This window comes from Lipophrys pholis, assembly GCF_963383615.2.
Source record: "Lipophrys pholis genome assembly, chromosome: 1".
Lineage (NCBI taxonomy): Eukaryota > Metazoa > Chordata > Actinopteri > Blenniiformes > Blenniidae > Lipophrys > Lipophrys pholis.
The window spans coordinates 9,809,347-9,835,918 of record NC_137635.1 but is presented as its reverse complement, the minus strand read 5'-3'; the positions used below and the strand labels follow the sequence as shown (position 1 = coordinate 9,835,918).

The window sequence follows — 26,572 nt, the reverse complement described above, 5'->3', positions numbered from 1 at the left end:
GTGACTGGTTTAACTGGAGCAGTGGAACTCTGGTCTCATCTGGGCTCTGAGCTTCTTCTTGGATCACTGATGAGTTCAGTCCCATTCTTAGGGATTTAATCTGGACATGAAGATTGATGGCACACAGACAGCGAGCGGGATCACGGCGAGGCGGACGACCAGAAGTTACATTAACATCTCTTTAATATCAGAGTGAAAGCAGATATTTACAGTGTGAAAGCAGCAGAAAGCTGATGGAGGTTCTGTGTGGAGTTTGCATGGTCTCTCTGTGACTCTAAGACGTACAAAGGCTCACTAACCTCAGCGAAATCCACGTCTTCCATTATCTCGTTCCCTCGTGTTATTAATGTGTGGTAAAGAGATCATTTAATTTGTGGCCACAAGATGTAACGTGTGGGAAAAGTTATTGTGTCATTACCATGAGTTATCAACGCGTTACCAAGCAATAATATTATTTTGTCTCTACAGTCACTCAGGTTTTCCTCCAAAACATTTTGTCAGTTGCAAAATAGTTCCTCTTTCTGATGGTAGTAGCGCCCCCTCTTGGCCATGAGTTCCTGGTGCGTCCCCTCTTCCATGATGGTTCCGCTCTCCATGTACATGATGTGATCGGCCTTCTCCACCGTCTCCAGCTGGTGAGACACCACCAGGACCGTCCGGCCCCGGGCCAGAACCTCCTGCAGCACCTGAGACAACACCAGAGACACATTACAGACGTTTCACATATGTTTTTGTGATATGAAACGTTTTCGGAAACCTATTGAGGTGTCTGAGGTATAATCTGACCAGCATATGCAGACTCATCATTGTGGACTGTGAAAGCTTACTAAACCTGCAGGTTATGCAGAGAACAGTTTGGAGACAGATGTCAGCAGGGCCTGAGAGATAAAAACCACCAGCAGGAACTCAAAGGAACAACACAGGTCCTTTGGACAAGACAAGAGACCTGCATCACTATCTTAAGACATTTTCTAATAGTGACATCAGTTTTTAGTTGGCGACTGATGTCAATATCAAAATTTGTCCAATAAGTCCAACCTCTCTGCCGGGGCGAGGCCTACGGCCAGTAGGAACCTGGATTAAAATAAATTCTGGAGCCGTTCAGGGGGAAGCTATGCAGGGGATTGTCCTGTGGGTCAAACTCCGACTGGACAAGCACTCTGAACATTGCTTGTAATAACTTCAAGTCAGTCTTTGGCATTTTCATACCGCGTTAAGTATCAAAGAGCTGGGGGAGACGGTGACTTTAAGAGTCACGGACTCCAACACATTGAAAAACCAGTAACACGAAGCAGCGAAGAGGCGACGCCGCTCTCACACTTACGGCATGCTGCATGTCCATGTCCAGCTTGCTGGTGGCTTCATCCAGTATGACCACCTGCGGGTCTCGAACCAGCACCCTGAGGATGGCGATGCTCTTCCTCTGGCTTTCTGCCAGCTTGGCCCCACGCTCTCCTACATCTGTGAGGTCGGAGGTCACACACAGGCTGATGAAGCTGCTCACCTGACCGGCAGGCGAATGTGAGAGCCAGCAGATCGTACCTGAGTCCAGTTCGTCCTCCGTGTGAGAGACGAGGTCCAGCGCATTGATCTTCTTTGCAGCATCCATCACTTTCCCGGCCGTGCAGCCCGTCAGGCCGTACTCAATGTTGTACCTCCGAGAGCCGCTGAACAGCACGGGATTCTGGGAAACCAGAGCGACCTGTGTGTCCAGGCAAAGGCAACGTGTGAGATGACAAGAAAGTGTAAAAAAAATAATAAAATAAAAGACAAGACAACTTTTCTGAGGTCCAGAGCGTTCTGGAGCAGGTTTTCATCCCGGATGTCTCCGAACATTGTTGCATTCATCTTTTCCTTTATCCTGACTCGTCTGCCCACAGCATGACGCTGCCTCCACCATGCTTCACTGTAGCGATTGGTATCATCCTGGTGACGCATGATGCTGCTGCCACCATGCCAGACAGTTTCATTTGACTTCATGCTTGGTTTGTCTCTGACTGTACCATCCAATGGGAACTTCAATAGACGGTGTGTGTCTGTCCACATCGGGTCCATTCCACTGAACTGACCACAGCTGGACTCAATGAAGTTGTAGAAACACCTCAAGGTGGATCAGTGGAAACAAGAAGAACCTGACCATTGGTTAGAGCTTCATGACTAAGGCTGTGAAAACTTCTGTCCATGTCATTTCTTAGTAGGAATACATTCCAAAAAACCTTATTTACATTATTTTGGAGCATTGTGTGTAGATTTTAGGGAAAATGGAAACAAGGCTGTAATGTAAATCTGCTGTGAATACTGGCCGGATGCACTGTGAAAACAACCATCCATCCATTTTAAAGAATGTAAGGAGGAGAAAGTACTTTGTTACTCGCCACCTTGGAGACTCTAACTGCTGCTGCAGAACTGTAAAAAGACCGTTTCACCAGCACAGGTGATTAAACAGAGTGTAGTTGTGTGGCGCCAGAGTTTCACCTTCTGATGAAAGTATTTGTGTTTGTAGTGGTGAAGCGGTTCTCCGTCCAGCAGGATCTGCCCCTCCTGAGGTTCATACAGCCTCTTCAGCAGGCTGACGAAGGAGGTCTTCCCACTGCCGGAGGGGCCCACCAGGGCCGTCATCTTCCCTGCGCTCAGTTCCACTGAAATGGACTGCAGACGACGAGACAATGATTCTTCTGCATGTTCCGCACCGTCAACCTCAACACAGCGAGAAGCCATGCGACAGTTAAACAGTCACCTTCAGGACCGGTATGTCCGGAGCCGAGGGGTAGCTGAAGGTGATGTCACGGAAAACGATGCCTCCCTCCAGACCGTCGGGAGCTAAATCTCCCGCCTGCTTACATCGTGGCGTTCTGTCGAAATAGCTGAACACTTTGGAAATCACTCCTATGGTGGACACCGTATCACCGAAGCTGTACAAGATCTCCTACAAGGAGAAGAATCAGGCACCACGTAAATTTGCTGAGACACATTTCTGATGAACGCTGCTGACGCCGTCTTTCGTGGGTTTACTTCCATTTTCAACCCTTAATATCAAATTCAGTTTAAGATTTACAGTGACGGGAGGTGTGAAAGGCGCCACACTAAACATCTGACTGAACACATCATCGTCAATTGGTTTCCATATGTTTGTGAAAACAAGGGGCTGCGCCTCTCACTTTCATACTGAGCAACATCGGCTTCTGGTACATGAGAAAGGAGACGAGACTCCCAACGGTGAGCTTCCCCGACAAGATGAGGCTGCGGGCTTGAACCAGCATGAGCGTTCGTAACACCACAGTCATTAACTAGAGACAGAAGAGAACAGAGGTCAGGGGGTCAATGTGAAGACGTCATCAAACCCGTATAGAAACCTCGGTCTTCTTGATGAAACCCTTGAAGCAGGTAAATGAGGTACCCACCCTGCGTGTTAGGCCGAAAACTGCACTGTTGATTCCTGAACGCCTCCTGACAGCGCTCATCTGTGCCACAGCCTCGCGGTACCGCCTAAGCTCCACTTCCTCTGCTTTGAAGCTGCGGACCGTTTGGATGCCGCCGATTATCTGGGAGGCCTGGTCTTTGGTGCGAGCCTGGCAGTCCTGCATCTGGTCCTTCAGCTCCTGTTAGACAGACGACGCGTCACATCAGCGGGTAAGTGCTAATTCTCGGACTGGAACCAAAAACCTGTCGCCGCTGACAACAGGTTTCTGTTTGGCAGCACTTCCTGTGCACTTCTTTCCAACAACACTCACTCGGCTCATGCTGCTGTATTTGTTTTGCACGATGGCGTGAAGCGGCATCTCGATGCAGGTGAGCACGGTGAGCTCCCAGGACAGGCCTAACATCAGTTTCAGCATCAGTAAGGCTTTCACCGTGCTGCGAACTGCCGCGTTGGCGTTCAGCGCCACGGTGCGGCCCATCCGGTCCACGTCCGAGTGCAGGCGGGCGCAAAGCTTTCCTGAATGTGGAGGCAGAGGTTTAAGAGGATCCACGAGGAATTACATCCAAAAACTATCCATGAACTAAACAACAGGGCCATAAGAACTCATGTTAGGTGGAATCCAACATTGAATTCTCATTCAATGCTTTTAAAGCATTTGGTTTTGTTCATTCAGATCCTCTAGCTGACATCAAGTCTTCTGTGATTTAAATGTGTGTACTTTGTCCACCTCTGGTGAATTCCAGATGTTTTGTCTCACCAGGGCTGTTCTCCTCGAAGAACTGCACTTCCTGCTGCAGGAGGCTGTGAAACAGCAGATGCTTCAGCCTGTTGTTCAGTCGGGACAAGGTGCACATGAACATCCCTCCTCTGATGCCGGAGAACAGTGCACTGGTTAATGGAAAGACAAGAATCAGAATCTTTTAAACAAAAAAATTAAAAATAAAAATATAATCTTTTTAACAAACCAATCTGTGCCGTTGCTGTTTGTGTTCGTTACCTTCCAATATAGATGAGCACCAGCCATCCGAGTGTGTGTCCGTAGCTGGGGTGAAGTTCTTGTCCTTTGAGCATATCGATGACTTTCCCCTGATACAGTGGAATATATGAGTCACCTGTTTGGGAAGAAGGAAGACATGAGAACAACGGGACAAACCGGAATCCTTCTTGTCTTTACTGGAGGACTTTAATCATGGAGATTCTCTCTGATTTGTGTATTTCTGTCTAATAAGAAGCAACATGTCACCACAACTCACAGGTACAGTACGTTTAATTTTCCATCCCAACCTTTAAAAAAAGTGTCTGGTCTCATGAAGTACTTCTTTAAACTTTTTCTGCCTCGATCCAGTTAAACCTAGCTGAGTATTTCTCAATATAAATGTGCATAGATAAATTTACATGGATAAATAAACTTCAGACATTTGTTGTGATTTCATCATGTGGAGGATAATTCAAAGAGTCAGACATTGTGGAGTATCTGTATATTCAAACCAAGGTTCATCCTCTGATGATGCAGAGATGAGTTTGTTGGCTGAGTTTTGAACTGGGTGTCAGATTTAGAGGAGATGAACCAGACACAGATTAACACATTAACAGCAGCACATGAGGAAGGAGCAGTGTGTGTTATTGATAAAACTGAGTGTGTGGCTCTCTGACGGCCATAACTCATAACTGAAGTCCTTCAGATTATGTTAGACGCAATGTAAAACTGTTTAAAGAGTATTTCACACTCACATACGACTCCTAAAATGAGGGAACCGAAAGCTGCGATCAGATGAAATGTGTCTGGCTTGAAGTATTTCAGCAACCTGACGAGTAGCCGTCTGCTATCCAGGTCCACGTCGTCCCTTCGTGACTTTCCACCGCCGAAGAGGCCCATTTCCCAAATCACACAGGCCAGCGCAGCAGCCATCGGAGCCAGCAGCAGCGCTGTTAGGTTGGGGGAAGGTCCGCTGTAAGTTTCCGAGGGAGCCGCCATGAGGACGCGTCCGCTCTCCATCACAGGAGACAGAAGGCAGAGGAGAGCCACCAGCCGACGGAGCACCGCTGGCTGTTTCCCATCAGTCAGTGCAGACGTGAAAATGTGCAGACAGACCCACTTCACAGCCCCAAAGGCCCACACAGCACTCAGGTCCAGACAGCTGGAGGAGCGGTGCAGCTGCAACACGGCAGCCCACAGCGCAGCTCCCAACACCACATCGAAGATCACGATGAAAACCCCACATACTGCATCCTCATTCATCTTCGTGTGACAGGCTGAGCCTGACCCTGAAACAACAAACATCACAGAGAACTCAACAGGTTTCAGCCTAACTGCATCGAGGACAGACTTCTGAATCCCAAATATATTTAGTTTTAGTTCACAGTAGATTTGGGAGTGAGGAAGGAAACCAGAGCTGGGAGTTTTCTCTCTCCAAATCAAATTAAAGTAGAAGGAAACCTGAACACGTGATCAAATTGCAGATATAACTAATAGGGAGGGTAATTTAATCCGACAGGGCTTCAGGCTGCAGTGTTGAGGTGGATGAGCCGTGGCCTTGCAGCCAGAACCAGAACAAGATGGATGCAGAGCGAAGGAAGAAGGACAGATGGGTGGATAACATTCAAACAGAGATTCATGACTTTCTGAGAGTCACCAGGAATTTGTTCACATACTATTATAAACATTTATTCACATAAGAATTCTATCTTGAAACAAATCGTTAAAACAATTATGTGAATGCTCATGGAACTAAAGATCTCTTTAAAAAATTTGAGTTTTAGTTGTTTCTATTCAGTATTTTGTGCATGTTTGCAAAAACAGAGAAAGTTTAATTAAACGTTATTAACAATGTTTCAGTTCATTAAAATCACCTTAATTAAAACTCTTTGGCTACAGTAAATCTAGCTCAAGGAGTTATTGTGTTCCATCGGGTATAGATAGTTATTAGACCTAACAAAAGGTTTTTATCTAGAATGTTCACTTTACAATCCCTCATAACTCCGAGGCTGCTCATAGATGATTGTAAGAAATAAATGGCTATTTGTTTTTAGCGCGAACAGCTTTAAAAACAGAAGAGATTCAACGTGTAAAAAGCTGACACACAACTGGAGGATAAATATCTGTGTATCTGGAGAAACTTACCGAGCTACAGGCTGGTTTCTCTTCCGAAGGCTGCTGCTGCTGCTCAATAACATGAGGATCGATGTTGCTAACTTTCAGTTTCACTTTCGACTTCTCCGCATTAAATTGGGTAAAAAAATACACCTCTTATCAAACTCTGGCCTCACACAGGGTCAAGTTGTTTCGTTTTCATGTCGCATGACTCTACAGAAGTGTAGCAGCTGTCAAAGTTTAGGAGGTAAAAAGGAAATAAAAGTGATGCTGTTCCTTAAAGTGACCGAACGATGGCGGTGTAGGTACCAGATCTGTCCGGGCTTCCAGATCTGTCCGGGCTACCAGATCTGTACCTACAGCGGCCGTTTACGTGTCAATCATAGGCCCTTTTCCAATACCCACACTTGTCTATACTTGTGCTCTCGTGCACTTGTGAAACGTCATCAGTGGGAGACCAAGTACTGTTCCAATTCTTAGGCCGTTTCTCACCGAGTACACATGGAATACCCGGATGTATTCTCGCTCCGCCCACTTTTTCGAGGATGCATCGACACTGACCTGTGCAGGCTTGGGAAGCCAATTTACCCATAATGCATTTAGCAGGAGAAGCCGGAGGAGATCGCGGAGGAGGAAACACAACGGTGCGTAAAAAAATCTGAAATATTAGCGTCATTGTTCAACAGAGTGCAGTTTTAAGAGGGTTTTAGGCATAGCTTCCTTTTCCGGAAGTGACATAGGAGACTTCCGGTGGATGTCATCGTTCAAAAATAAAAGCATGAATTACATCTTTTTGGATAGATAGATAGACAGATAGAAAGAATGCCCCAGCGATCCAAATAATTCACAAGAGACAGCTTTAATAGTCAAACATTTATATATTTTCTGATCATAATGTATAAATAAAGAATTTATAATAAAGATATAATTTGGCCCAAAGCATTGCAAGCCTTCATAAATTCAGACACATGGTCACTTCTTCTTCCTGCAGCAGTTTATGCCATGAATGGTGCTTACAGTCCTCTGACCTCAGATTTCTTTTTTTCAATGCGATCGTCTGACTGCGCCTCTGCAGACGGAGAGTTTGAAGGTAACTGATGTGGTGAGCAGTTTAGAAAAGTGATCCACAACATGAAATCATGGCCCATGGCAATCCTGCAGTACAGCGGCTGTGGGAAAAGGCACTGTTGTGTTAATGGATGTGAAGCGTGTGAAGGAAACCTCTCATCATAATGTCTCATGAACTTTGACACATGTTCTCTCAGCCATCGAAACCATGAACAAGGGTCGAAAATCACCTGCCTTTTGCCTCAAATGTGTCAAAAACACCACAGTTATTCAGCAGCAGGCCGTTAAACAAAAAGGCCGGTGAGGTTTTTTTTTATTTAATAACTCCTATCATCATCAAATCTCCTTTTTTCTAACGTTTATAAGAAGCAAATCTTTTTAAGTCTTTTGGGATTATAAAACCAGCTTTAAACTCACAGATGTTTTTTCTCTGCTCAGTGGATTTTTTTGTTTGTTCAGTCGAACGGTTCAATCAGTTCTCATCAGTTCCATAGAAGTGTCAGCGGAGGAAAAACCTGAACCGTCTCCTGGTAGGAAACCAGATTTAGAACCAGTGGATTTAGACGACAGCACCAGAGGAAAAAGACAGAAAGCCCCTGAAAAAAATCAACGTTCAACCAGAAAACTGATTTCAAGTCTGCTAAGAACAAACATTTAACTTAATAAAAGAAGATATTGGTGTTATTACAGCTATGAAAGACAATATTGCCGATATTTAACAAAGTTATAAAGTTTGATATCACATTTACATTTTAAATCAATTTCAGCTGTAAGAAAACACAAGAAATTCATGTTCATATTTGATAAAAACAAGTAAAAACTACAGATTTTGACCTCAGTTATTCATGTAAAAACGAAAAACAACCTTAAAGTTTGATATAAGTCAATACAAAAGTTTTTCCTGTAATATATTTTTTCATGTAAAATTTTTGTGCAAAAACGTTTTGGTTCAGAAAGTTGTGATTCAGCCAAAAATGTCAATTTTGATCATAAAAAACATATTTTTAAACAAATATTCAGCTGAATATTACATAAAAAGGAGATGTTTTTTTTTTTTTTTTAACAAAAAAGGAAACAATATTAAGTTAAAAGATGTTTTTTTTTACTTTTAACGTAAAGACAATGAAACCTTTTTCAAATATAACTTTTTTGTTTAAATTCCAAATTAACTTCTATAATTGAATACTAATCTATCATCTAATACCGAATTTCTCCATGTGGGATTAATGGTCTGGTCTAACTAATTAAATAATGATATTTGTTCTGTGCCGACTTTTTTTTTTTTTTTTTTTTTTTTTTAAATCTGAGCTGTTAATTTTACTGAAACAAAAAGCTGGATTTTTCTTCTTTCTTTTTTTACCCGAATATTGAAGGCCGGCGAAGCCAGCAATCACCAGGGTGAAGATGCCCCACATTGCTCACATTTATGGAACTGAACAGACTTGATAACAGCCCTTCAAACGGGACGATACTGTTCAATGTGTGTTTTGTTTGGTTTCTCACCACGAGTCGTAGACGACTCGACTCGACTCTCATCAGCCACTGACAGATGGTAGCGCGTCTACAAAAAGATCAAGGAAGCAACCAAAATCCTGAACTAGAGCGTCGGTACGAATTAAACTAACTTTTAAGAGTTCACGTTTGCTCGACTGATTTGTGAGTCACACCCAGACAAAGTGACTGGAGGTGGGTCTCCTGATCAAGACCTCAGCGCCACGCCCTGAATCAACAGCGTGAAAACAGGAGCTCAAGCAGAAGAAACCGCCTCAAACAAACAATCTTCTCTACACGTTTCTATTGTTCTCCAGTGCGGTGCCTCGTGGCTGCTAACTTATTAGCTTGTTATCGGCCGTGGTTGTGGTCTGGGACTTCATCGATGGGACGGAACCGAGCACGAAAAAGGGACTTCAACAATAAAATCGGTTCCACCTGCCGAAACCAGAAAAAAGGCTTCGGCTGGTTTGAACTGATTTTCCTCCCTCAGTGATTCTGCTGGATGAAGTGTGAGACACTGGTGTGGTGGATCAGCAGCATTTGATCATTAACAGTACAATCACTCTGTGGTTTTTAAGTGCACATCTTCTCGTTTTGGTTTTCGGCCTTCGTGAAACAGTCTGAGCTCTGATGGCGCTCGAGGGGGCGGCCGGTGACCTGTGACCTCACACACCCAGAGCGCTGTGTGTGTGTGTGTGTGTGTGTGTGTGTGTGTGTGTGTGTGTGTGTGTGTGTGTGACACAGTGTTCAGGATCACAGGCTGGTGATGAAATCGGCGCCCTTAGCCGAGGCCTTGTCCCTGTCCACCTCTGTGGGGACGCTGCTGTATCGGCAGGCGGCGGGCCCGGGGGGGTCGGGCAGCGGGGGGTTCGTGCCCTGCTGGGACCGGGACGCGCGCTCCTTCTTGTCCAGCCAGTAGAAGGAGATGATGAGGAAGAGAGCGGCGGAGGCAACGACGGCGCTGCAGGTGAAGAAGACGTGGAAGTACTGGCCCGTCCTGTCCACCAGGATCCCTGCAGGACAAACAGGATCCACTCTCAATAAACACAGCAACACCCGATACAACCAGAGGCTCTCCCTTCACCCAGAATAACACCGCGACTGACATCACAGGCAGGAAACAGTATTCAAATGAAGGTTTTGCATATTTGACCTGTTTAAAGAGGATCAAGCTGCTTAGAGCAGAATCGCTTCCTTCATGTTCACTACAGAGAGACTGAAAGAAGCTCTGAGCCACAGAAGCACTGAAGCGCGAGCTTCAACCTGCCGGTGGAGGACGAGTTCAAACGCGGCAAATAAAGAAAAAAAAAATCCAGAAGACGACTGGTCTAAATATCTCATAATAAAGTGAGTGAATGACAGTGGTGGAGAATCACGCCACGCGTCAGCTTATCGTCATCGTTTATCTTCCTCCTAACGAAGCTGCTCTCACACCGACTCTTCAAAACCTCAAACAGCCGGATGGATTTAATCGTCTCCGAGCATTTTAACATTTTATTGTGCTCGTCGTTTGTTTCATGTGTTTGAAATTAAATGTCCATTTATAAAAGATTTAGTTGCCTATTATACATTCATTATTCTATATATTTAAGACTGACTACAAAGAAAAACATTAAATCCTCTGAAATTTGAGTTTGAATTTCTAAACATTTTTCCCTGAGATGGGTTGAGGAAGTCCACCAGACGACGGCTGCAGCAGAAACCACCAGGTTCTCCTCACATCACGGCTCAGAGAAGCTCAAATAAAAACTCTCCTCCACAGACGGTGGCGACCACGAGCTGGAAACCGGGTCAGAAAGTGATCCGGACCGCCACGGGAGACCCGAGACGCCCGCTGACCTTTTCCCCACTCGGCTGCTGCCGCCACTCGGAATCGCCACTCCTCCTCATTTCCTGTGTCCAGCTCATGTTTCTAATGACTGAGAAGAAGCTGTTTTATCCAGAACCGGCCTCGGTGCCGCCTCCTCCTGCTTCACACACGACGACACACTTGTTCATTGTGTTGATGAAGGTTTGATCTGTAGATAAAGACGCTCCAAAGCAACTAAATCATTGTAGTTTCTGCTTGTGTTGACTGCAGAAGTCAGTCAGAGTTACGCTCAGTGTTCTCGCGTTACATCCACAGAAATAATCCGCTGTGTCAGCAGGGAAACGTTTCTACTCATGCTTCCAGTCGTCAGCCGGCTTCTTCTGATTATTTTTAGCTCTTGTTTAGTTTCTACACGCACTGGGACTCGAGGGTCAGGATGTTGGTGTGCGGCTCCAGAAACACTCGTCCAGTCGCAGCACCACAGGTTTTCACTTCAACCGCACTGCCAGGGGTCTGACTTTAACACCCAGATCACATATACATGTAGTTTTAAAGCTAAACTTTATTATCAAATCAGGATTTAAATCATCTTTCTTTAATGAAAAAGTTTATTTTATTTTTATTCTCTTTTCCTAATGAAAAAAGACTATATCATTAGAAGGAAAAGGGGAGAGGAGGAAAAAAGGGAGGGTCCCGTATTGGAAATGTATTTACAATATAAGAATACTGCATGTACCATACACGTATGCTTGTGAGCCATCTTAAAGTTGTTTTAGTTCAGGAGACACAAACAATTTAACGCTCGTGTCCTCATGAAGTTGTTACTGGAAAAAAGAAAGTCTGCCTCGTACGGAGTCGTGTTTTATTCTGAGCGGAACGTGAAGGAAGTTAACTTGGTATCGTTTTCAGAAGTGCAGAGGAAGAACAAACTTCCTGGCTTCAGTCCAGAAAGGAGGTCATCAACCGTCCTCAAACTCTGAGCTATACTGAGAGTAAAGGCGGATCTGAACTCCAGTTTTAAACACTCTTGTTTGTTCTGTCCAGTATTTTTAGAAGGCGCCTGCGGCTCCTTGTCATCCTCCCGTCGTTCCCTCCTGGTTTCATATTCATCGGTAATGGTTGTTGTGTCTGTCCTCGTCTCAGTCTCATGTGACTCTGGTTTCGCTCTGGAGTTCGTGTCGCACCTTCTGTTTTGGATCCCACACCTTGGTTTTTTTTTTGTTTACTGGATTTGACTGGTCTTTGGTCTGAGCCTGACGTGTGTTTGACTCCTGCGTCGTCCCTGCTTGACGTTCGTCTCTCAGCTCTGAAGCTCACGATCACTGTGAGGTCGACTCTGCTGGATTTCTGACGTCTCTCATTCAGACCGTGAAGCAAAAACAAAGAGCAGAGAACAAGATACTCTGATAACACTGATTCTCACGCAGCTCGTTTTCAGTGCCATTGTAGACCTAACACATAGTAACCCCCTCCCAACACACACACACACACACACACACACACACACACACACACACACACACACACACACACACACACACACACACACACACACACACACACACACACACACACACACACACACACACACACACACACACACACACACACACACACACACACACACACACACACACACACACACACACACACACACACACACACACACACACACACACACACACACACACACACACACGTGTGACACTACCCTCCCCGGTCCAGAGTAAATAATGATACAATGCGACCATTCACGAAGGTCTGGCGATGGTCACTAAAAAGTGAATAAAAAAAACCACCTATGATGATCACCGATTCTCCGAGAACTCGGCGAGATGGAAATGTGAAACTGAGGTGTTAAAAAATTAGTGCCGTCACTTCGGTCCTGCTCACCAGTCGTAACGTGACTCCACAGCTTCTTCACACTGACGAAGATCTGCTGAGTCTCTTCACATGTTGATTGTGATTCAAGGCAAAATGTATTTACAATAGAAAACATTCGATTTTCATCGTATTTATCAGACCCGCGCAGGGAGAACACGCAAACTGCACCCACATTCCAGCTCCCAGCCGGGAATCGAACCGGGATACTTTCACTGTGCGTCTCGCTCCAACAAGTTTATAGTGTTATATGTTTAGTTTGGTGTTCATTGGAATTGTGTTGACTTCTATTTGGAAAACATGTGGACGACACTGTGACGGCTTCACACACTCTGTGTTTGTCTCACCTGCGAGCGGCGGCCCGATGAGCAGCGTGATGCTCTCCATGATGGCGAGCAGGCCCAGCGCGGACGGGAAGCGGCTCATCTCCACGATGTCCATGAGCACGGTGAACATGAGGGAGCCCACCACGCTCATGGACAGGCCGTAGATGATGACGTAGACGATCAGCACAGAGAAGCCGGGCCCCACGCTGCAGATGCTGTTGCTGAGCCCGTTGACCAGCAGGGCGGCGGAGAACACGTAGATGTGGCGTCCTTTGAACCAGGGCATGCTGAAGATGACGCCGAAGCCGGGCCGCACCACGATGTTGACGATGCCCAGGATGGAGAGCAGGAGCGCGGCGCGGCCATGGTCCATGCCGTTGGTGGTGGCGTACGGGACCAGGTATATCAGCGGCACCACGAAGCCCAGCATCATCCAGGTGATGCCGATGGCGTACACGCAGTACCGCGGGTTGTTGCAGAACTGATCCAAGGCCATGTGTTTGCTGAGGGAGGCCAGCAGCCACCGCCACGCGGTCCTCAGACAGGACGTGTCTTTCCTCTGCTGGGCCTCGTTGGGCGTTCCGTGGTTCATCAGCGGCTGGCCGCGGTGCTTCTGGGGCTGGAGGGGTCTCATCACGGCGCCACACACGCAGCAGTTGAGCAGGACGGCGCCCAGGATCAGGAAGCTGCCCCTCCAGCCGAACTCGGAGTGGAGGTAGTTTCCCAGGAAGGGCAGGAAACAGAGCCCCAGCGCCGTGCCCGTGGATGACATGGCGTTGGCGAATGCACGGCGCCGCACAAAGTAGTGACCCAGGATGGTGACGGCCGGTTGGAAGCTGAAGCAGAAACCCAGTCCTGCAGAGACCAGAGGACGTTTGTTCAGTTCAAACACACTGAAGACAAAACAAGCAACAAAAGGATCATTAACACAGAAAGTCATCTTGATTCTTTATGCCATTGTTCATGCAGCCATAATGTAATCCATCCGTCAGTCCAATAATGATTCTTCTCTATCATCTGTCCAAGCATCCATCCATCCATCCATCCATCCATCCATCCATCCATCCATCCAGTGACGTATCAGTGGGTTGTTGTTTTAAAAACACTGGTGTCATCTGTCTCCAGCAGGTGTTTGTGTCTCATAATGTATTTCATCATTATCAATCATGGCCATTCTGCGAGCGTTATGAGAGCGTTATGAGAGCGTTATGAGAGCGTTGTGGGAGTGTTGTGGCAACGTTGTGGGAGCATTGTAGGAGCATTGTGGGAGCGTTGTGAGACTGTTCTGACCTGTGATGACCCCGGCGGTGATGTACAGTTCCATGATGGAGGTGGTAAACGAGCTGGCGGCCATTCCCAGGCCGCTCAGGACTCCGCCCAGCATCACGGTGGCTCTGCAGCCTAACCTCTCCACCAGCACGCTGCAGAAAGGCCCTGCAGGTCACATTAATGCTCTTAGTTTAAAGCCTGCCGGAGCAGAAGGGTGCATAAAAGGCTTCCTTAATCCTGCAGCGTGTTTCACATAACCGGTTTGAAACTGTAATCTGCACATTCTGGACGACCATATAAGGACCTGAGAGCGTGACTGGAAATATGTTTGGAGGAGATTTCATCCCAAAAAATGCTGTTTTATGTGGACAACCTTTCTCATAACCTCTGACACGTGACGATACTTCACCTGCTGCTGATAAGCGCTGAGCAGGAAGCTTTGCTGGGCCTGCTTTTGTTGTTAGTAAGAGGGTGGCATGATATTAATGACAACACTGAGACCGAACGGAGCCAAAACCTACTGAGCACACTGGTTTCAGATGTAACTGTTGGCAGGTTACTATCATTTATCCAGGCCGGGGAACAAACAGGAAGCCTGTGCATTGTTTGTCGAAACAAGAAAAAGCTGGAGAGTCAAGTCACATTTGTTTCAGATTAGAACCAATTTTAGATAAACGCATTGCCGTTCGTTAAAATCCATTTAACGTTAAAAGAAGGAAAACGTGCAGAAAAGGTCCAGTATTCACTTTAAGTGTGGAGTTTTCTTAAAGTAAATCTGTCTTCTGTAAAAACAGTACACGTTGTTTAGTTTTTCTGATTTCATTAATAAAAGAGGGGTTATGGTTGTTTAAGTGTACAGCCTTTATTAGATTTTTAGAAACTGACTTTAAAAAAATGTGTTTCTGGTAGTGAGTAACTAAGAATAACACTCAATTTGATGATAATTTATTTGTCTTTTCTTTTACAACTAATAAGTATGTTTCATATTCATTCATTGAAGCTGCTCTAAAGCTGTTGGAGGTTCTTCTCCCGCTCTGAAAACCAGGTGTTATTAAGAACAAAACTCTCAAGCTAATCGGGTCTTAATAAGGTTTAAACCTACTTTAATGGTCAAAACCGTCAGAAAAGTAAAGTTTTCACAATAGTTTGAGGCACTTTGAGAGCAGAATGTGGTTCAAGAGAAACAGTTGGATCAACACCAGGGAGCAAAGAGCCGAACTGGAGGAAGAAGATGAAAAAGTGAAGACGAAAGCTTCGTTGACATTGCAAATACAATAATGAAGTGAATAAAAGGTTTGTTTTCAGTGGAGATATTTAAAACATATTTTGGCGGTGGCGTCACATGACCTCGGTGACCACAGTAGAGCGCTCAAGTCGCGTTTGTTCCCTACTTCAACAACTTTAGTGCTGTTGTGGGGAGTTGAGGAGCCGCTGACTAAGGTCTTTTACTTATTAGGTCGACGGCAGCTTTGTAAAATGATACTCAGTGAACCGTACATGAAGACGACGGGGGCTTCATGCTGCGTTCAAGACATGTCGGTTCCCTTTTTTTTTTTTTAATATTCATTTATTGGAATGCATACAACTGTCAGTATGACATATTATTATTCTACATGCCCCCGGGTACGTTTGGGTCAATTTTCAAGTGGATTCCCTGGAACATTTATTCACAATTACACACTACATAGTTTATGTCTTGGGTGGGCTTCAAGTGTGTAAATTGACTCAGAGGTACCTGGGGGCATGGAGAACCAGAATAAGGTTCTGTTTGCTAAAAACAATTAGATGTTTTATTAATTCTTTTCACAATTTAAAAAAAAAATTGCCTGAGGGCATGTTGAACCAGATTAGGTAAAAGAGTAACTCCAGTGTGTGCATGTGACTGCTGCTTGGCAGAGGAGGGATTAAGGCAAAGATTGTAAATACAAACAATGAGCGCAAGTTGAGATACTGACTAAAACCAAAGCATCATTTTATTCATATTTTTAATACAGAGGCAAAATAATTTTAATAGTCCAAATCTCACCCTGAAAACAAAATCTAACTTTGCTCAATCAAAATTAATTTAAAGACGTATGTGTGACAATGGTTTCCGTGACCTTCTAATCAATCATCAGCCCTCAATTCTTATTGGATTGAAACATTTTGCTTAAAATGTGTGCTGATGCTTTATATATTGTCTAAACCTGCCCCTCCAAACGTCTCTGCTTCGGGGTGACGTTTTCTTTAGATATAAATGAGTGGGAATCGCACAAGAAAACTCAGAAAAATGATCAAACACAACAAAGTTAACAAACTGAGAAGCTGCTGTTGAGAATGTGATGGAAAGAAGTGATGATGAGGTGAAATGTCGAAGATTTAACAGTCGATCCGAGGTCACGTGGAGGCGGACAGAGGAAGTAAAGACGGGGGGAGGAGGAGGAGGAGGAGGAGGAGGAGGAGAAAAACAGTGTTTGCAGAAGTGGAGGAGGAAAGCAAATTCAAACATTGAGCAGAGCAAACGTGAATATTATGAAACTATTGTGACGATTATGTTAAAAACAGGGAGAATGTGTAAACATGATGAATTCATCAATGAATTCTCTCTTCAAGGCCGCGGTGACACAGACAACAATCAAAGAGGATAAACAGAAATGAATAAATCTTTTTCGTTTTTTTCTTCAATTTCTACTTCAACTCTTTTACGGGTTAAATCATACAATCTGTGCCGTGACAAATAAGCCAGCTGCATTTTCTAAACCATTTATTTACTGAAGTCATTGAGATTTTCTGCTGCTTTTTTCAAGATAGCGTGTGAAAACTGTCTGGTGTTGCTTGGACTGTGTAAATATTATGAACGGTCTCAGGATTTCGGCGAGGAGAAAATCCTTACCAGCAGAGACGGGATGGGAAAATAGCGATAAAAGAATGGGTCAGGCGTCACATTTTGCTCCAAACATCAGCAGCAGGTCAGATTCACAATAACCAGGAAGCATCAAACATCTTCATCATTCTGTAGCTGGAGTGGCGGGGATGTAAAGTGTCACGTCTCACACTTACTTCTGCAGATACACGATGTATCGTGGTTGCAAGCAAAAGAACATTAAGTTATAGCTATAGCAAGCCGTATTTGTTTTTTGTTCTCGTTGGTGTTATTTGGTTCTCTCTTCCCAGAGTTTACCCTTCAAGGCTCATTTGTGCCTGAAGCCATTAGCAAACTGCAGAACGTGAGGTTTCTTCCACGGTCAACGTGAAAAATCACTCCGCGTTCCGCTTCCCAGCCAAACCTAATATCCACAATCTGATGAACAATATCAGAAAATAATAAGACTAACATGAATTTCCCTGAAACGTTTGTCCCAGACACTAAATGATTGGATAAACATGTGCTAATGGAAATAAAGGGCATATTAATGGATGCACAAACACATAACTTGCCTATCTGATGCTGTTGTTACCGTTTGTCACTGCTGGACGTTGATGTGGAAAAACAGGAAAAATGACCTGCTACCAGTGTTTGCTTGAAGTCTGATTCCCACTCAAATGTAACGGTGGAGTTTAAGGTCAATGTTGGGCCTTTTCCACCAAAAAGAACCAGGTGCTAGTTCAGGGCCCGTTGTTAAATGAGCACCGCCAAAGAACCGGTTGTTTTTCCACCGTTAACGGAGCCAAGTGAGAGCCACGTCATTGCGTCACTCCAAAAACGTGATACGTCACTGATCTCACTGATGTAGCACTGACAGCGCTCATACAGGAACCGGGAGATGGGCTCTAATCATCGGTTTCGTCCGGGACGAAGACCAAAGAACGAGAAAACATTGCCCCTCCTCGTCGCTCTATAGGTGTTTTTTCACGTCCGTCTTGCTTTAGTCCGGAGCCTCAGAGTGGCCATAGAAGAAGAAAAAAAAACAAAAAAAAACGCGTGAATGAGCTTGGGTCTTATTTTTTAACATTTGGGCATTCCATGGTGAATTTCTGCTCCTTTCACTTTATTTCTGGGTGTGTCTGAATCAAATGCTTCAACATGGAGGAATGGAGGTGTGGAATGATAGAACGCTGCTCTAAATCCGTTTCCAAGAGCAACCTACGTAAACACACTGATTAAAGTTCTCTTTCACATGAAGCCATTAAAAGGCCCATTTTATAGCTAGAAAATCCAAGCTTTCATTTGCAGTAGTGTGTAGTTTGTTTTGTAGTTGCTGATGGACCAAATTTGGCTTCATTATTAAAAAGTTTTGTGCGTAGAAGACAATAATGGGGCTTAGCGGAGCACAACGCAGCCTAGCACCCGGTGCCTTCCGGCGGAAAAGCCCCCAGTGTGACGCGTCTCCCAATGGGAAACCAACTTCAAGGTAAAACTAAGATTATTTTGAATCAATATTTTACTTTTTAATCAAAATATGTATCTGCACATTAATAAAAGGTTTTAAAAACTTTAAATAAAATAGTGAAATACATCGTCAGCAGTAAAGCTGCTCACACAGACCAATCAGTCTTGTAATACCACTTCGTACAACCAGATGGTGCAGTGAGTCTTCAGGTGAAGCAGCAGATTGTGAAGCAGGAGAGAACCTCCAATTTGAAAAAATACCTGGTGAAGCTCTGAGATACGATGACTCATTGCTTTGTACCCCTGTGTACCCAAGCTGGCGTTACTTCAGACTTGCGCCGAGTACTTTATTGATAAATGCCGGCCGTGGCTTACCTCCTGCGTGGAGCACCGACGTCATGATGGACGGCACCCATGAGGTCTCGCTGTTGGAGGCGTGGAACTCGTTCTGTAAGTCGGTGTAGAAGATCCCCACGCAGGACGGGAACGCCAGTGTCAGCGCCAGGACCAGGATGGTGGCGACCAGCACCACCCAGCCCCACCCACCATCGGGGGCGGCGTCCGCCGCCATCACAGCCGCTGACAGGTCGTCTCTGTTCTCCCCCCCCCGCCTCTCCTCCTCCTCCTCGCAGTCTCCATCGTCAGGCGCCTGAACTCTCGCCATCCCGTTGCCTGACTGGAACGCCTCGGAGGCCTCGGCGTGGAGGCAGCCGTCGCTCGTCCCGCCGGTCCCATTCCGCTGAGTCATTCTGCGCTCCGCGTTTCAGGCCAGGCTGATGTGTTCGCTCTGCAGGGCCGGAGCTCGTTTCTGCTCTCCATGTCTGAGTGACTGCTGCAACCTTTAGGGAGACCTTCAAACACAAAAGACAAACACTTTGTCGGGAGCTCCTCCTGTTTGGACAAACGCTTTAAGTTTTCTAGAAAAACAGAAGACCGCCTCTGTTGTCTGAAGGCGGCTCTGTGCGATTGAACCGTTTTCGAAGGAAAATAAACCACTGTCTCACTCTCCAGGTTCAAGGACGGCTGATGTCAGAGATCTGTAGTACTGCTACAAGCGAGTCACACCACAAAAGCTTCCTACATTCATAAGGAGCTCAAAGAGCTCCTTATTTCATACCGAGCTTTCATGCTGCACATAAATGTTCTAGACAACACGCCGCCGGCTTGTGAACAGGAGGACATGGAGGATGATCCGGTGACCTTTGAACCTATCGTGCAAAACAGGCGACGTAGAAACCCAGAGGCTCGTCTATCAGGCATCAGGCAAAGGTATAAAATGAGGGTTTAGAAATGAAGGAAATGGGGTGGTTTGGCGGCACTGTTCACTTGACAGAGGGCGGATGTTGATATGCTCCTGAACTATTTGGAAAACATGTCGACAGAATAACAAATCACAGAAGGACTCCTCATCATCTGTGCAGAAGGAAAGCCTTGAGGGGAGCTGGCTTGCAGCACCTATTTCCTGTCTAAGGTCTTATCGGTCTTGAAAATCAAAAAAAAAAAAAAAAAAGTAAAGTCTCACAGTCCAGGATCTCACGGCTTCAGCTCAGCCTGTGTGCTCAATGAGAAGCGGGAATCCAGCAAGCATGAGACTAACATGAGATTGAAAAAAAACCCTGGAATGAATGAGCCTCTGTGCTAATGTTCCAGCCCCCCACCCCCAGGTGGAGGGTTTCTGCTGGAACAGAAACCCACAGGTGGAATTGTACAGTTTTACTGGTCAGTTGTCATGGTCTGTGATATTTTCTTCTTTTTTTTTTTTTTATATAAGAAAACAGAAACAACAACAAACTAATAAAAGGAAAACAGGCATAAACAGAAAAGATCAGTCACAAAAATAAGTGAAAAGACTGAAGAGTAAATAAGTAAGTAAAAGAAAAAACAAACAAACAAAACACAAAAAGCACAACAAAGATGATAACAAACAAAAACCAAAACGAACAAAAAAACATCCAAATCCATCCCTAAGACAAACATCACACATAGTGTGACACAAGATCTCGGTCTATAGCTGTCACACAACAGTGGATCTTTATCTTCTAGTCAACAAGACAGAGAAGGTTTCGTAGAATTCAGAGGTACTGTAGACCCATCAGGACCAGGAGATTGACCAGTTTGTGGCTATCTGATGGCTTCTGTCACCTCAGCTGCAGTCAGTGGTGAACCCACATCCTTGAGGTTGTTAACGGCAATTTGAGGGAATGTGAGCTCATCTAGGGGGTTGTGGCCATCACAGTCCTGTGGGGAGGACTCAGAGGAATAGAGATTTGAGTAGAATTCAGAGAAAACATTACAGATCTCCAGAGGATCAGTTTTGATTTCTCCCGCAAAAAAACTTTGTATTGGGATTTAATCTGGATGAGTTACTTGTGCGACCTTGACACCCGCGTAATTTACCCGCTTTGTGTCCCTGCTCAAAGAAACGTGGTCATGGTGTGAAACAGTTGCTGTTCCACGTGGCTGGAGGATAACAAGTCATATTGCGATTGGAGGAGAAGCCGGTCCTTATATAATTCCGCTCTTGGGTTTTATGCAAACTGGGTGTCTAAGTTTCGGATCTTAGTTGAAATTTCTGTCAGTTGAGTTTGTTGTGATTTCTTGAGATTTCTTTTCGGAGTATCTTGAATGGAACAAGTGTCCCATCCATGGTTTTCTGATACGCGACACTTCAGAGGTGCGACGTTTCCCAAAGGAAGCGAACGTCCCCCTTTATATGTACTAAGTGGGAGATTACCTTGTTAGCTTTAGTGACTTAGTTTACTCCCTTGGTGTTCCAAGAAATGAAGCGGATGTTCCTACGACATTCACATGTTGAACTGAGGCTGACATACCTGAGCAGAACAAAATGGAGGTAGGAATGGGGGAGCGAAAAAATAAAGAAAAAGAAAATAGAAGGTGACATATATCCATTCACACGTACATTCACTCAAGACAAAAATCTAAACAAACCCCGTCCCTAAGGGAACACTAAACACTTCTATCTTCAGATACTTCCCCTCGTGAAAACCCTCTTTCCCTCAATATAAAGTTTAAACAAAGTGCAGAGGTAAGCAAGCCAAACTGCTATGTAAGCAGCAGAAGTTGCCGCGGTTTATCCATCTGTGGACAAAACCTGTGAACTCCACAGAACTGGGCTCGAACCAAGTGATCGCTGTGGGGCAACAGTGCGAACCACTACACTGTTGACGGTCATGGTGAATGGAGACAATCTGTGGTTGATCACAGCGAACATGGGGACTTTTTAATATTTCATTCAAATGTTTTCCGCGTCACCCACGTGGCAGCGTCACAATTACATCACGATGTAAGTTGTTATGGTTCCGGATCGATCCTGAGAATATAAGTGACCAGCGGATGTTCAGTTCTGATCAGCCTGATCGGATTCAACCATCTTCCTCCTACACACACACACACACACACACACACACACACACACACACACACACACACACACACACACACACACACACACACACACACACACACACACACACACACACACACACACACACACACACACACACACAGAAAGAGACGGACTCGCCTTGCGGTGCCTCCAGCTGTTGTCTCCCTCGATGTGCGGGATCCGGCGGCGGTGCGGGGCTGATGGTCTCGCGCATAGGTCTCTCGTTGGGGAATGGGCGGGGCCTGGAGAGAGGGGTGCGGGCTGCGCAGGCCCTACAGCCGGGTACACCGAGTCCAGAGAGCCGGGAGGGGCCGACTGTGTTTACCGAGCCTGGTGGAGAGAGAGAGAGAGAGAGAGAGAGAGAGAGAGAGAGAGAGAGAGAGAGAGAGAGAGAGAGAGAGAGAGAGAGAGAGAGAGAGAGAGAGAGAGAGAGTGGGGGGGGGGGGCGGGGGCATGGTGGAGGATGAGAGGACACAATATGCACTACAACATAATATGCACTACATTTAATCAAATATCACGACAAATTAATATTGTAGTACAGCTATCAGACGGCTTCCAATATGAGAGATTTCCTCGATATCAGTTGTTCCAGAGATGCAGATTATAGATTATTCTCTGGATTATTTCCATAATAAATAAATGTGCTCATTCATGATTTAAAACTGCAGTGTCATATCGAAGTAATGCCGCAGGTGGCAGTCGTGAGTCACTGCAGTTTGTTCACCTGGTGCGTCTCAAAATAATCCATAAATGATCGTTTTAATTCCATTTGAACTGTCACCACTGGATTAACATCTGGACTTCACGCTGGAAACAAATGTTTATTTATGCATTTAAACAGAAAGTGATCAGAATTGGTCTTTCCTGTATTTTTTTCTGAATTAATGATTGTAAACTGATGTAAGTCATACGCGATTAAAACATTGTGCTAAATCTTGAGATACGTGCTGTTGTTGTGGTTTATTTGATCATTGTGTTTTTGAACTGACTTTAGATTTTGAAGCAGTGTTTCTGATCTGCCTCTAAAATGTTAAATTGTTTTATTTGTTATATGAATTCACTGATAAAATACATAAAACAACATACAACTTTATTTTTCTGCTGCAAGTGCTTTCTTATCTTTAAATGTAAAAAGTGAGAAATGTGAATGTATCATCAGCTCTGGTCTCCAAATTGTGTGACGTCCCACCAAAACATTGCAATCCTCTCTAAATACTGCAATTAAAGAAAAAACTACAGTAAATGTCTTTTCTTTAAGTTTGTGCGATTAGATCCTCCGCTGTTGGCATTTCCTGTGTAAAAACATTACGAAATTGATATTGATGTTGCAGAGTCTGGACGGTTTAACATATTAAAGTCCGTTGGCGCCACTGATCAGACTGCTGGGAAATTTTTATTGAAATAATAATTAAATAGTGGTGTAACAGGTACGTTTCTGCAGCCACATGGCAGTGTAGTGGTTTGCTCTGTTGCCTCGGTTCTATAGCATGCTTTGGGCTCTTTTTAGAGCAGTTTGAAGAGGGGATGATGTCAAAACTTTGTCAAAGTAATCCATTACGAGAGCAGAATCAACAGTCAGAGAGTCGAGTCTTAAAACACAAACACATTTTATGATTAAAAACCAGACTGGGTTTTGTTAAAATTGTCACATGTAAAGAAACAACATCGGTAGACAAAATTCAAAAAATACAAAATAAATAAAAGTGAAACAATCAGACAAAACATTTTTTTTTTTTTTTTTTGTGGGCTTCCAAACGCTTCTCCACAGTCTCCATTGACGATATTCACATTTGACATCAATACTGTTGATAAATGAACACAAAGTAAGTTAATAAGTGACAGTTCCAATACGTCTAAATGAGCGTACACGAGTGCATGTCCACAAACGCATGCAGGTGTTTACAGACTAACTGGCAAAATGATCCATGGATTCAAAAATAACCGCTTTTCCGTAGCGCGTCGACCGGCGGGTGATACGAACCCTGATCGGGTCGGGGGAGGGGTCTGCGATCGGGCCGTTACTTCCTGTTGAAAGCTAGCTAGTCTTCAGCTATGCTGAAGTTAAACTGTTGAAAATACACAAAGAAACGCGTGAGTAGAGAATATGTTCGTTTGTCGACCGACTGTTCCACAAGAAATCTACACCTACGAACCACAGAGCCATGCCGTCCCTCTGCCCGCCCCCCCCCACCATGCATCACATACACTTTGCACTAACACGGAGGTCAGAGACAATCCAGAACACGACATCAGAATCTCTAGAACAACGCATGCTCTCGTATTACCACGTGCCCAAAACAACAGATATAGATATACGTATATATTTTTGCAGTTTTGTTAAAATTGCACATTGTTCGTATTCGACTAACTAGTGGAGGTAAATGTAGGAACTAATGGTAAAACGTTAAATACATAGTTTGGCTTTCAAAAATGTGGTTCGAGTCAAATTTTGAGATTGTTAGAATTCAGCAGTGCCTCTTTCAGTGGTTCCGAACTTCCTTCTGATCTTATAAGTTAACAGGACGCATATTTCAGTTTTCTTTTTATTGTATTAGCATATGCTATCTTTAATGCTAGCATTTAAGATTAACGTAAATTGCCCTCGTTTAGTCTATTTATTTGGTCAAATTAATGCTGGAATTAGTTTTAATAATGTTTGTGTGACAAGTCTTGAATTAAAACATTCACACATGTGAATCGTCATCGCATGCTAGCAGTTCGAGCTACAACCGCTAACACGCTCAAGTAGAAAAATATATGAATAAATCTGTTATCTTCTGTAATGTAGCGTATTAGCATCTTGTCACCAAACACAAATTACTACATTCAAATGGCGAATATAACAATAGACAGCCGTTGGAAAAGAAGCCTGTAGCATTTAGCTCAAAGTAAAACAAACATTCAAGATGCTAACATGGTAAATTAAACATTTGACAGCTGTGAGTGTCTTTTAATTAAATGTTACCGTTGTCCTCACACTTCTACATTTTTACTTTGGTGACAGATTTCACTCATTGAACCAAATGCTAATAATAGCCTGCTAGAACTGCACAGCGCTGAATTTTGCTCATTGGCTCAGAGGTAACTTATTTATTCAATTGTAATATACCGACTTCGATCAGGTGCTACTTATCTGATGTGAGCATGCCAATATTTGCTTTTTAGCATGAAATGTAACGAGTGAAACAAAAGTAAAAAGACATAAATCATCTTCTAGGAAACACAGATCTTTGACATTATCTGGATCTAGACGTGGCCATTATCCAGAGATATGCTAAAACAATCTGCTCTCCGCCATGTCAGGAACCACTGAACAATGAGACCACTGAACGATCAGATCGAGGTGAAAATCCAACTGGGTTTACAAAGGTAACAGGTACATTAAGTGCCTGAAATGTTGATTACAAACATCTAAAAAAAATTAAACGGGATTATTAATATATGTGGCTTCAGCATGCAACTCAAGAAAAAGAGGAGCGAGTTTGACTTGGGGATAGTTTCCGATAAGAAGAGCACTGCTGGAGTTTTTACTAAGATACAAGCAGAAGAAGGAAGCCTCGGGTTCAAAGGCCTCAGGATGAGAATGAGTCTGTAGCCTGGAAGCAATGGCACAAAGAAAGCAGCTTTTCAGTCGGTAAACTGTAAAAGAGAAACTCTCAGGGAGAATTTAGTTTGGCCAGGAGGTGGAGAAAGACCTCAGGTTGTTTTCAGGCGTGATCAAAGGGGAGGGACAACAACTGTGCACAACACAGGTCAAAGGCACAACACTGGACACAGACGAAGGGAAACGACACCCATGGTGCTTCTGTTAAGACGACGAGGAGCCCACCCCACCGAGACACCCGAGGGTCGAGGAACGAAACCACACGACACTCCAGAGGAGCGAGAAGAAACCAAACAGAGAATCACAGCAAGAGTCTGAAGCTCAGTGGCCGGGAATCTTTTTTTAACATTTTTGTTCATGCTTTGTACATAAGGGGGTGAGTGGGACATTTTACCTGCTTGTAGTGCAAAACCAGACCGCTGAAATTAACATACGCAGACGGTAAAAACGGTTTCCTGCGTTCAAGAGAAAGTAGAAAAGTTCCAACTCCCAAGTGGAAAAACGCACTTGAACATGATCAAAGTGGGAAATTCCCACAGGGAAAGTGAGAGACGTTGGAACAAAGTAAATGATGATGAGAGATTAAGTTTCTGGAACATTCAGAAACTAACAAAAAGCAGAACCAACTCATCAATCACTGGTGTTCAGTAGATCAGCCCGCGTCGTGAGCGACCTTCTGAGGAAAACGTGGTATTTTGAGACAAGGCGTCTCATGATATCTGTTTTTTGTGTCTGGAGTTTTCATGTTGCCCATGTGCACAGTCAGCTGGGACTGACCGCGAGGTGGCTCTGCGGGGTAGAAGGAACCAGAAAACTCGACTTGCCCCAGCTCAGAACTGAACCGGTCCGCTGGGACGGAATCAACAACATTGGGTCGTGGGTCGTGGCTG

The 26,572-nt window shown here is 44.5% G+C and overlaps 2 protein-coding genes across 2 annotated transcripts; both read right to left on the bottom strand.

Moving 5' to 3' along the window:
• Positions 1–71: 71 nt before the first annotated feature.
• Positions 72–7,268, bottom strand: tap2t (transporter associated with antigen processing, subunit type t, teleost specific). The gene is made up of 12 exons (XM_080458031.1): positions 6,543–7,268; positions 5,153–5,686; positions 4,419–4,533; positions 4,179–4,309; positions 3,732–3,937; positions 3,402–3,599; positions 3,159–3,287; positions 2,738–2,926; positions 2,476–2,649; positions 1,543–1,702; positions 1,325–1,461; positions 72–686 (listed from the first exon to the last, which is right to left on the bottom strand). Exons 2-12 carry the CDS (start codon positions 5,658–5,660, stop codon positions 498–500), a joined length of 2,136 nt encoding a protein of 711 aa, XP_080314157.1. The 5' UTR covers positions 5,661–5,686; positions 6,543–7,268; the 3' UTR covers positions 72–497.
• Positions 7,269–8,810: 1,542 nt separating this feature from the next.
• slc16a5a (solute carrier family 16 member 5a) lies at positions 8,811–22,294 on the bottom strand. The gene is made up of 5 exons (XM_080458041.1): positions 22,214–22,294; positions 19,045–19,520; positions 14,382–14,525; positions 13,113–13,946; positions 8,811–10,087 (listed from the first exon to the last, which is right to left on the bottom strand). The coding sequence occupies exons 2-5, from the start codon at positions 19,415–19,417 to the stop codon at positions 9,828–9,830; spliced, it is 1,611 nt and encodes a 536-aa protein (XP_080314167.1). The 5' UTR covers positions 19,418–19,520; positions 22,214–22,294; the 3' UTR covers positions 8,811–9,827.
• Positions 22,295–26,572: the final 4,278 nt, after the last annotated feature.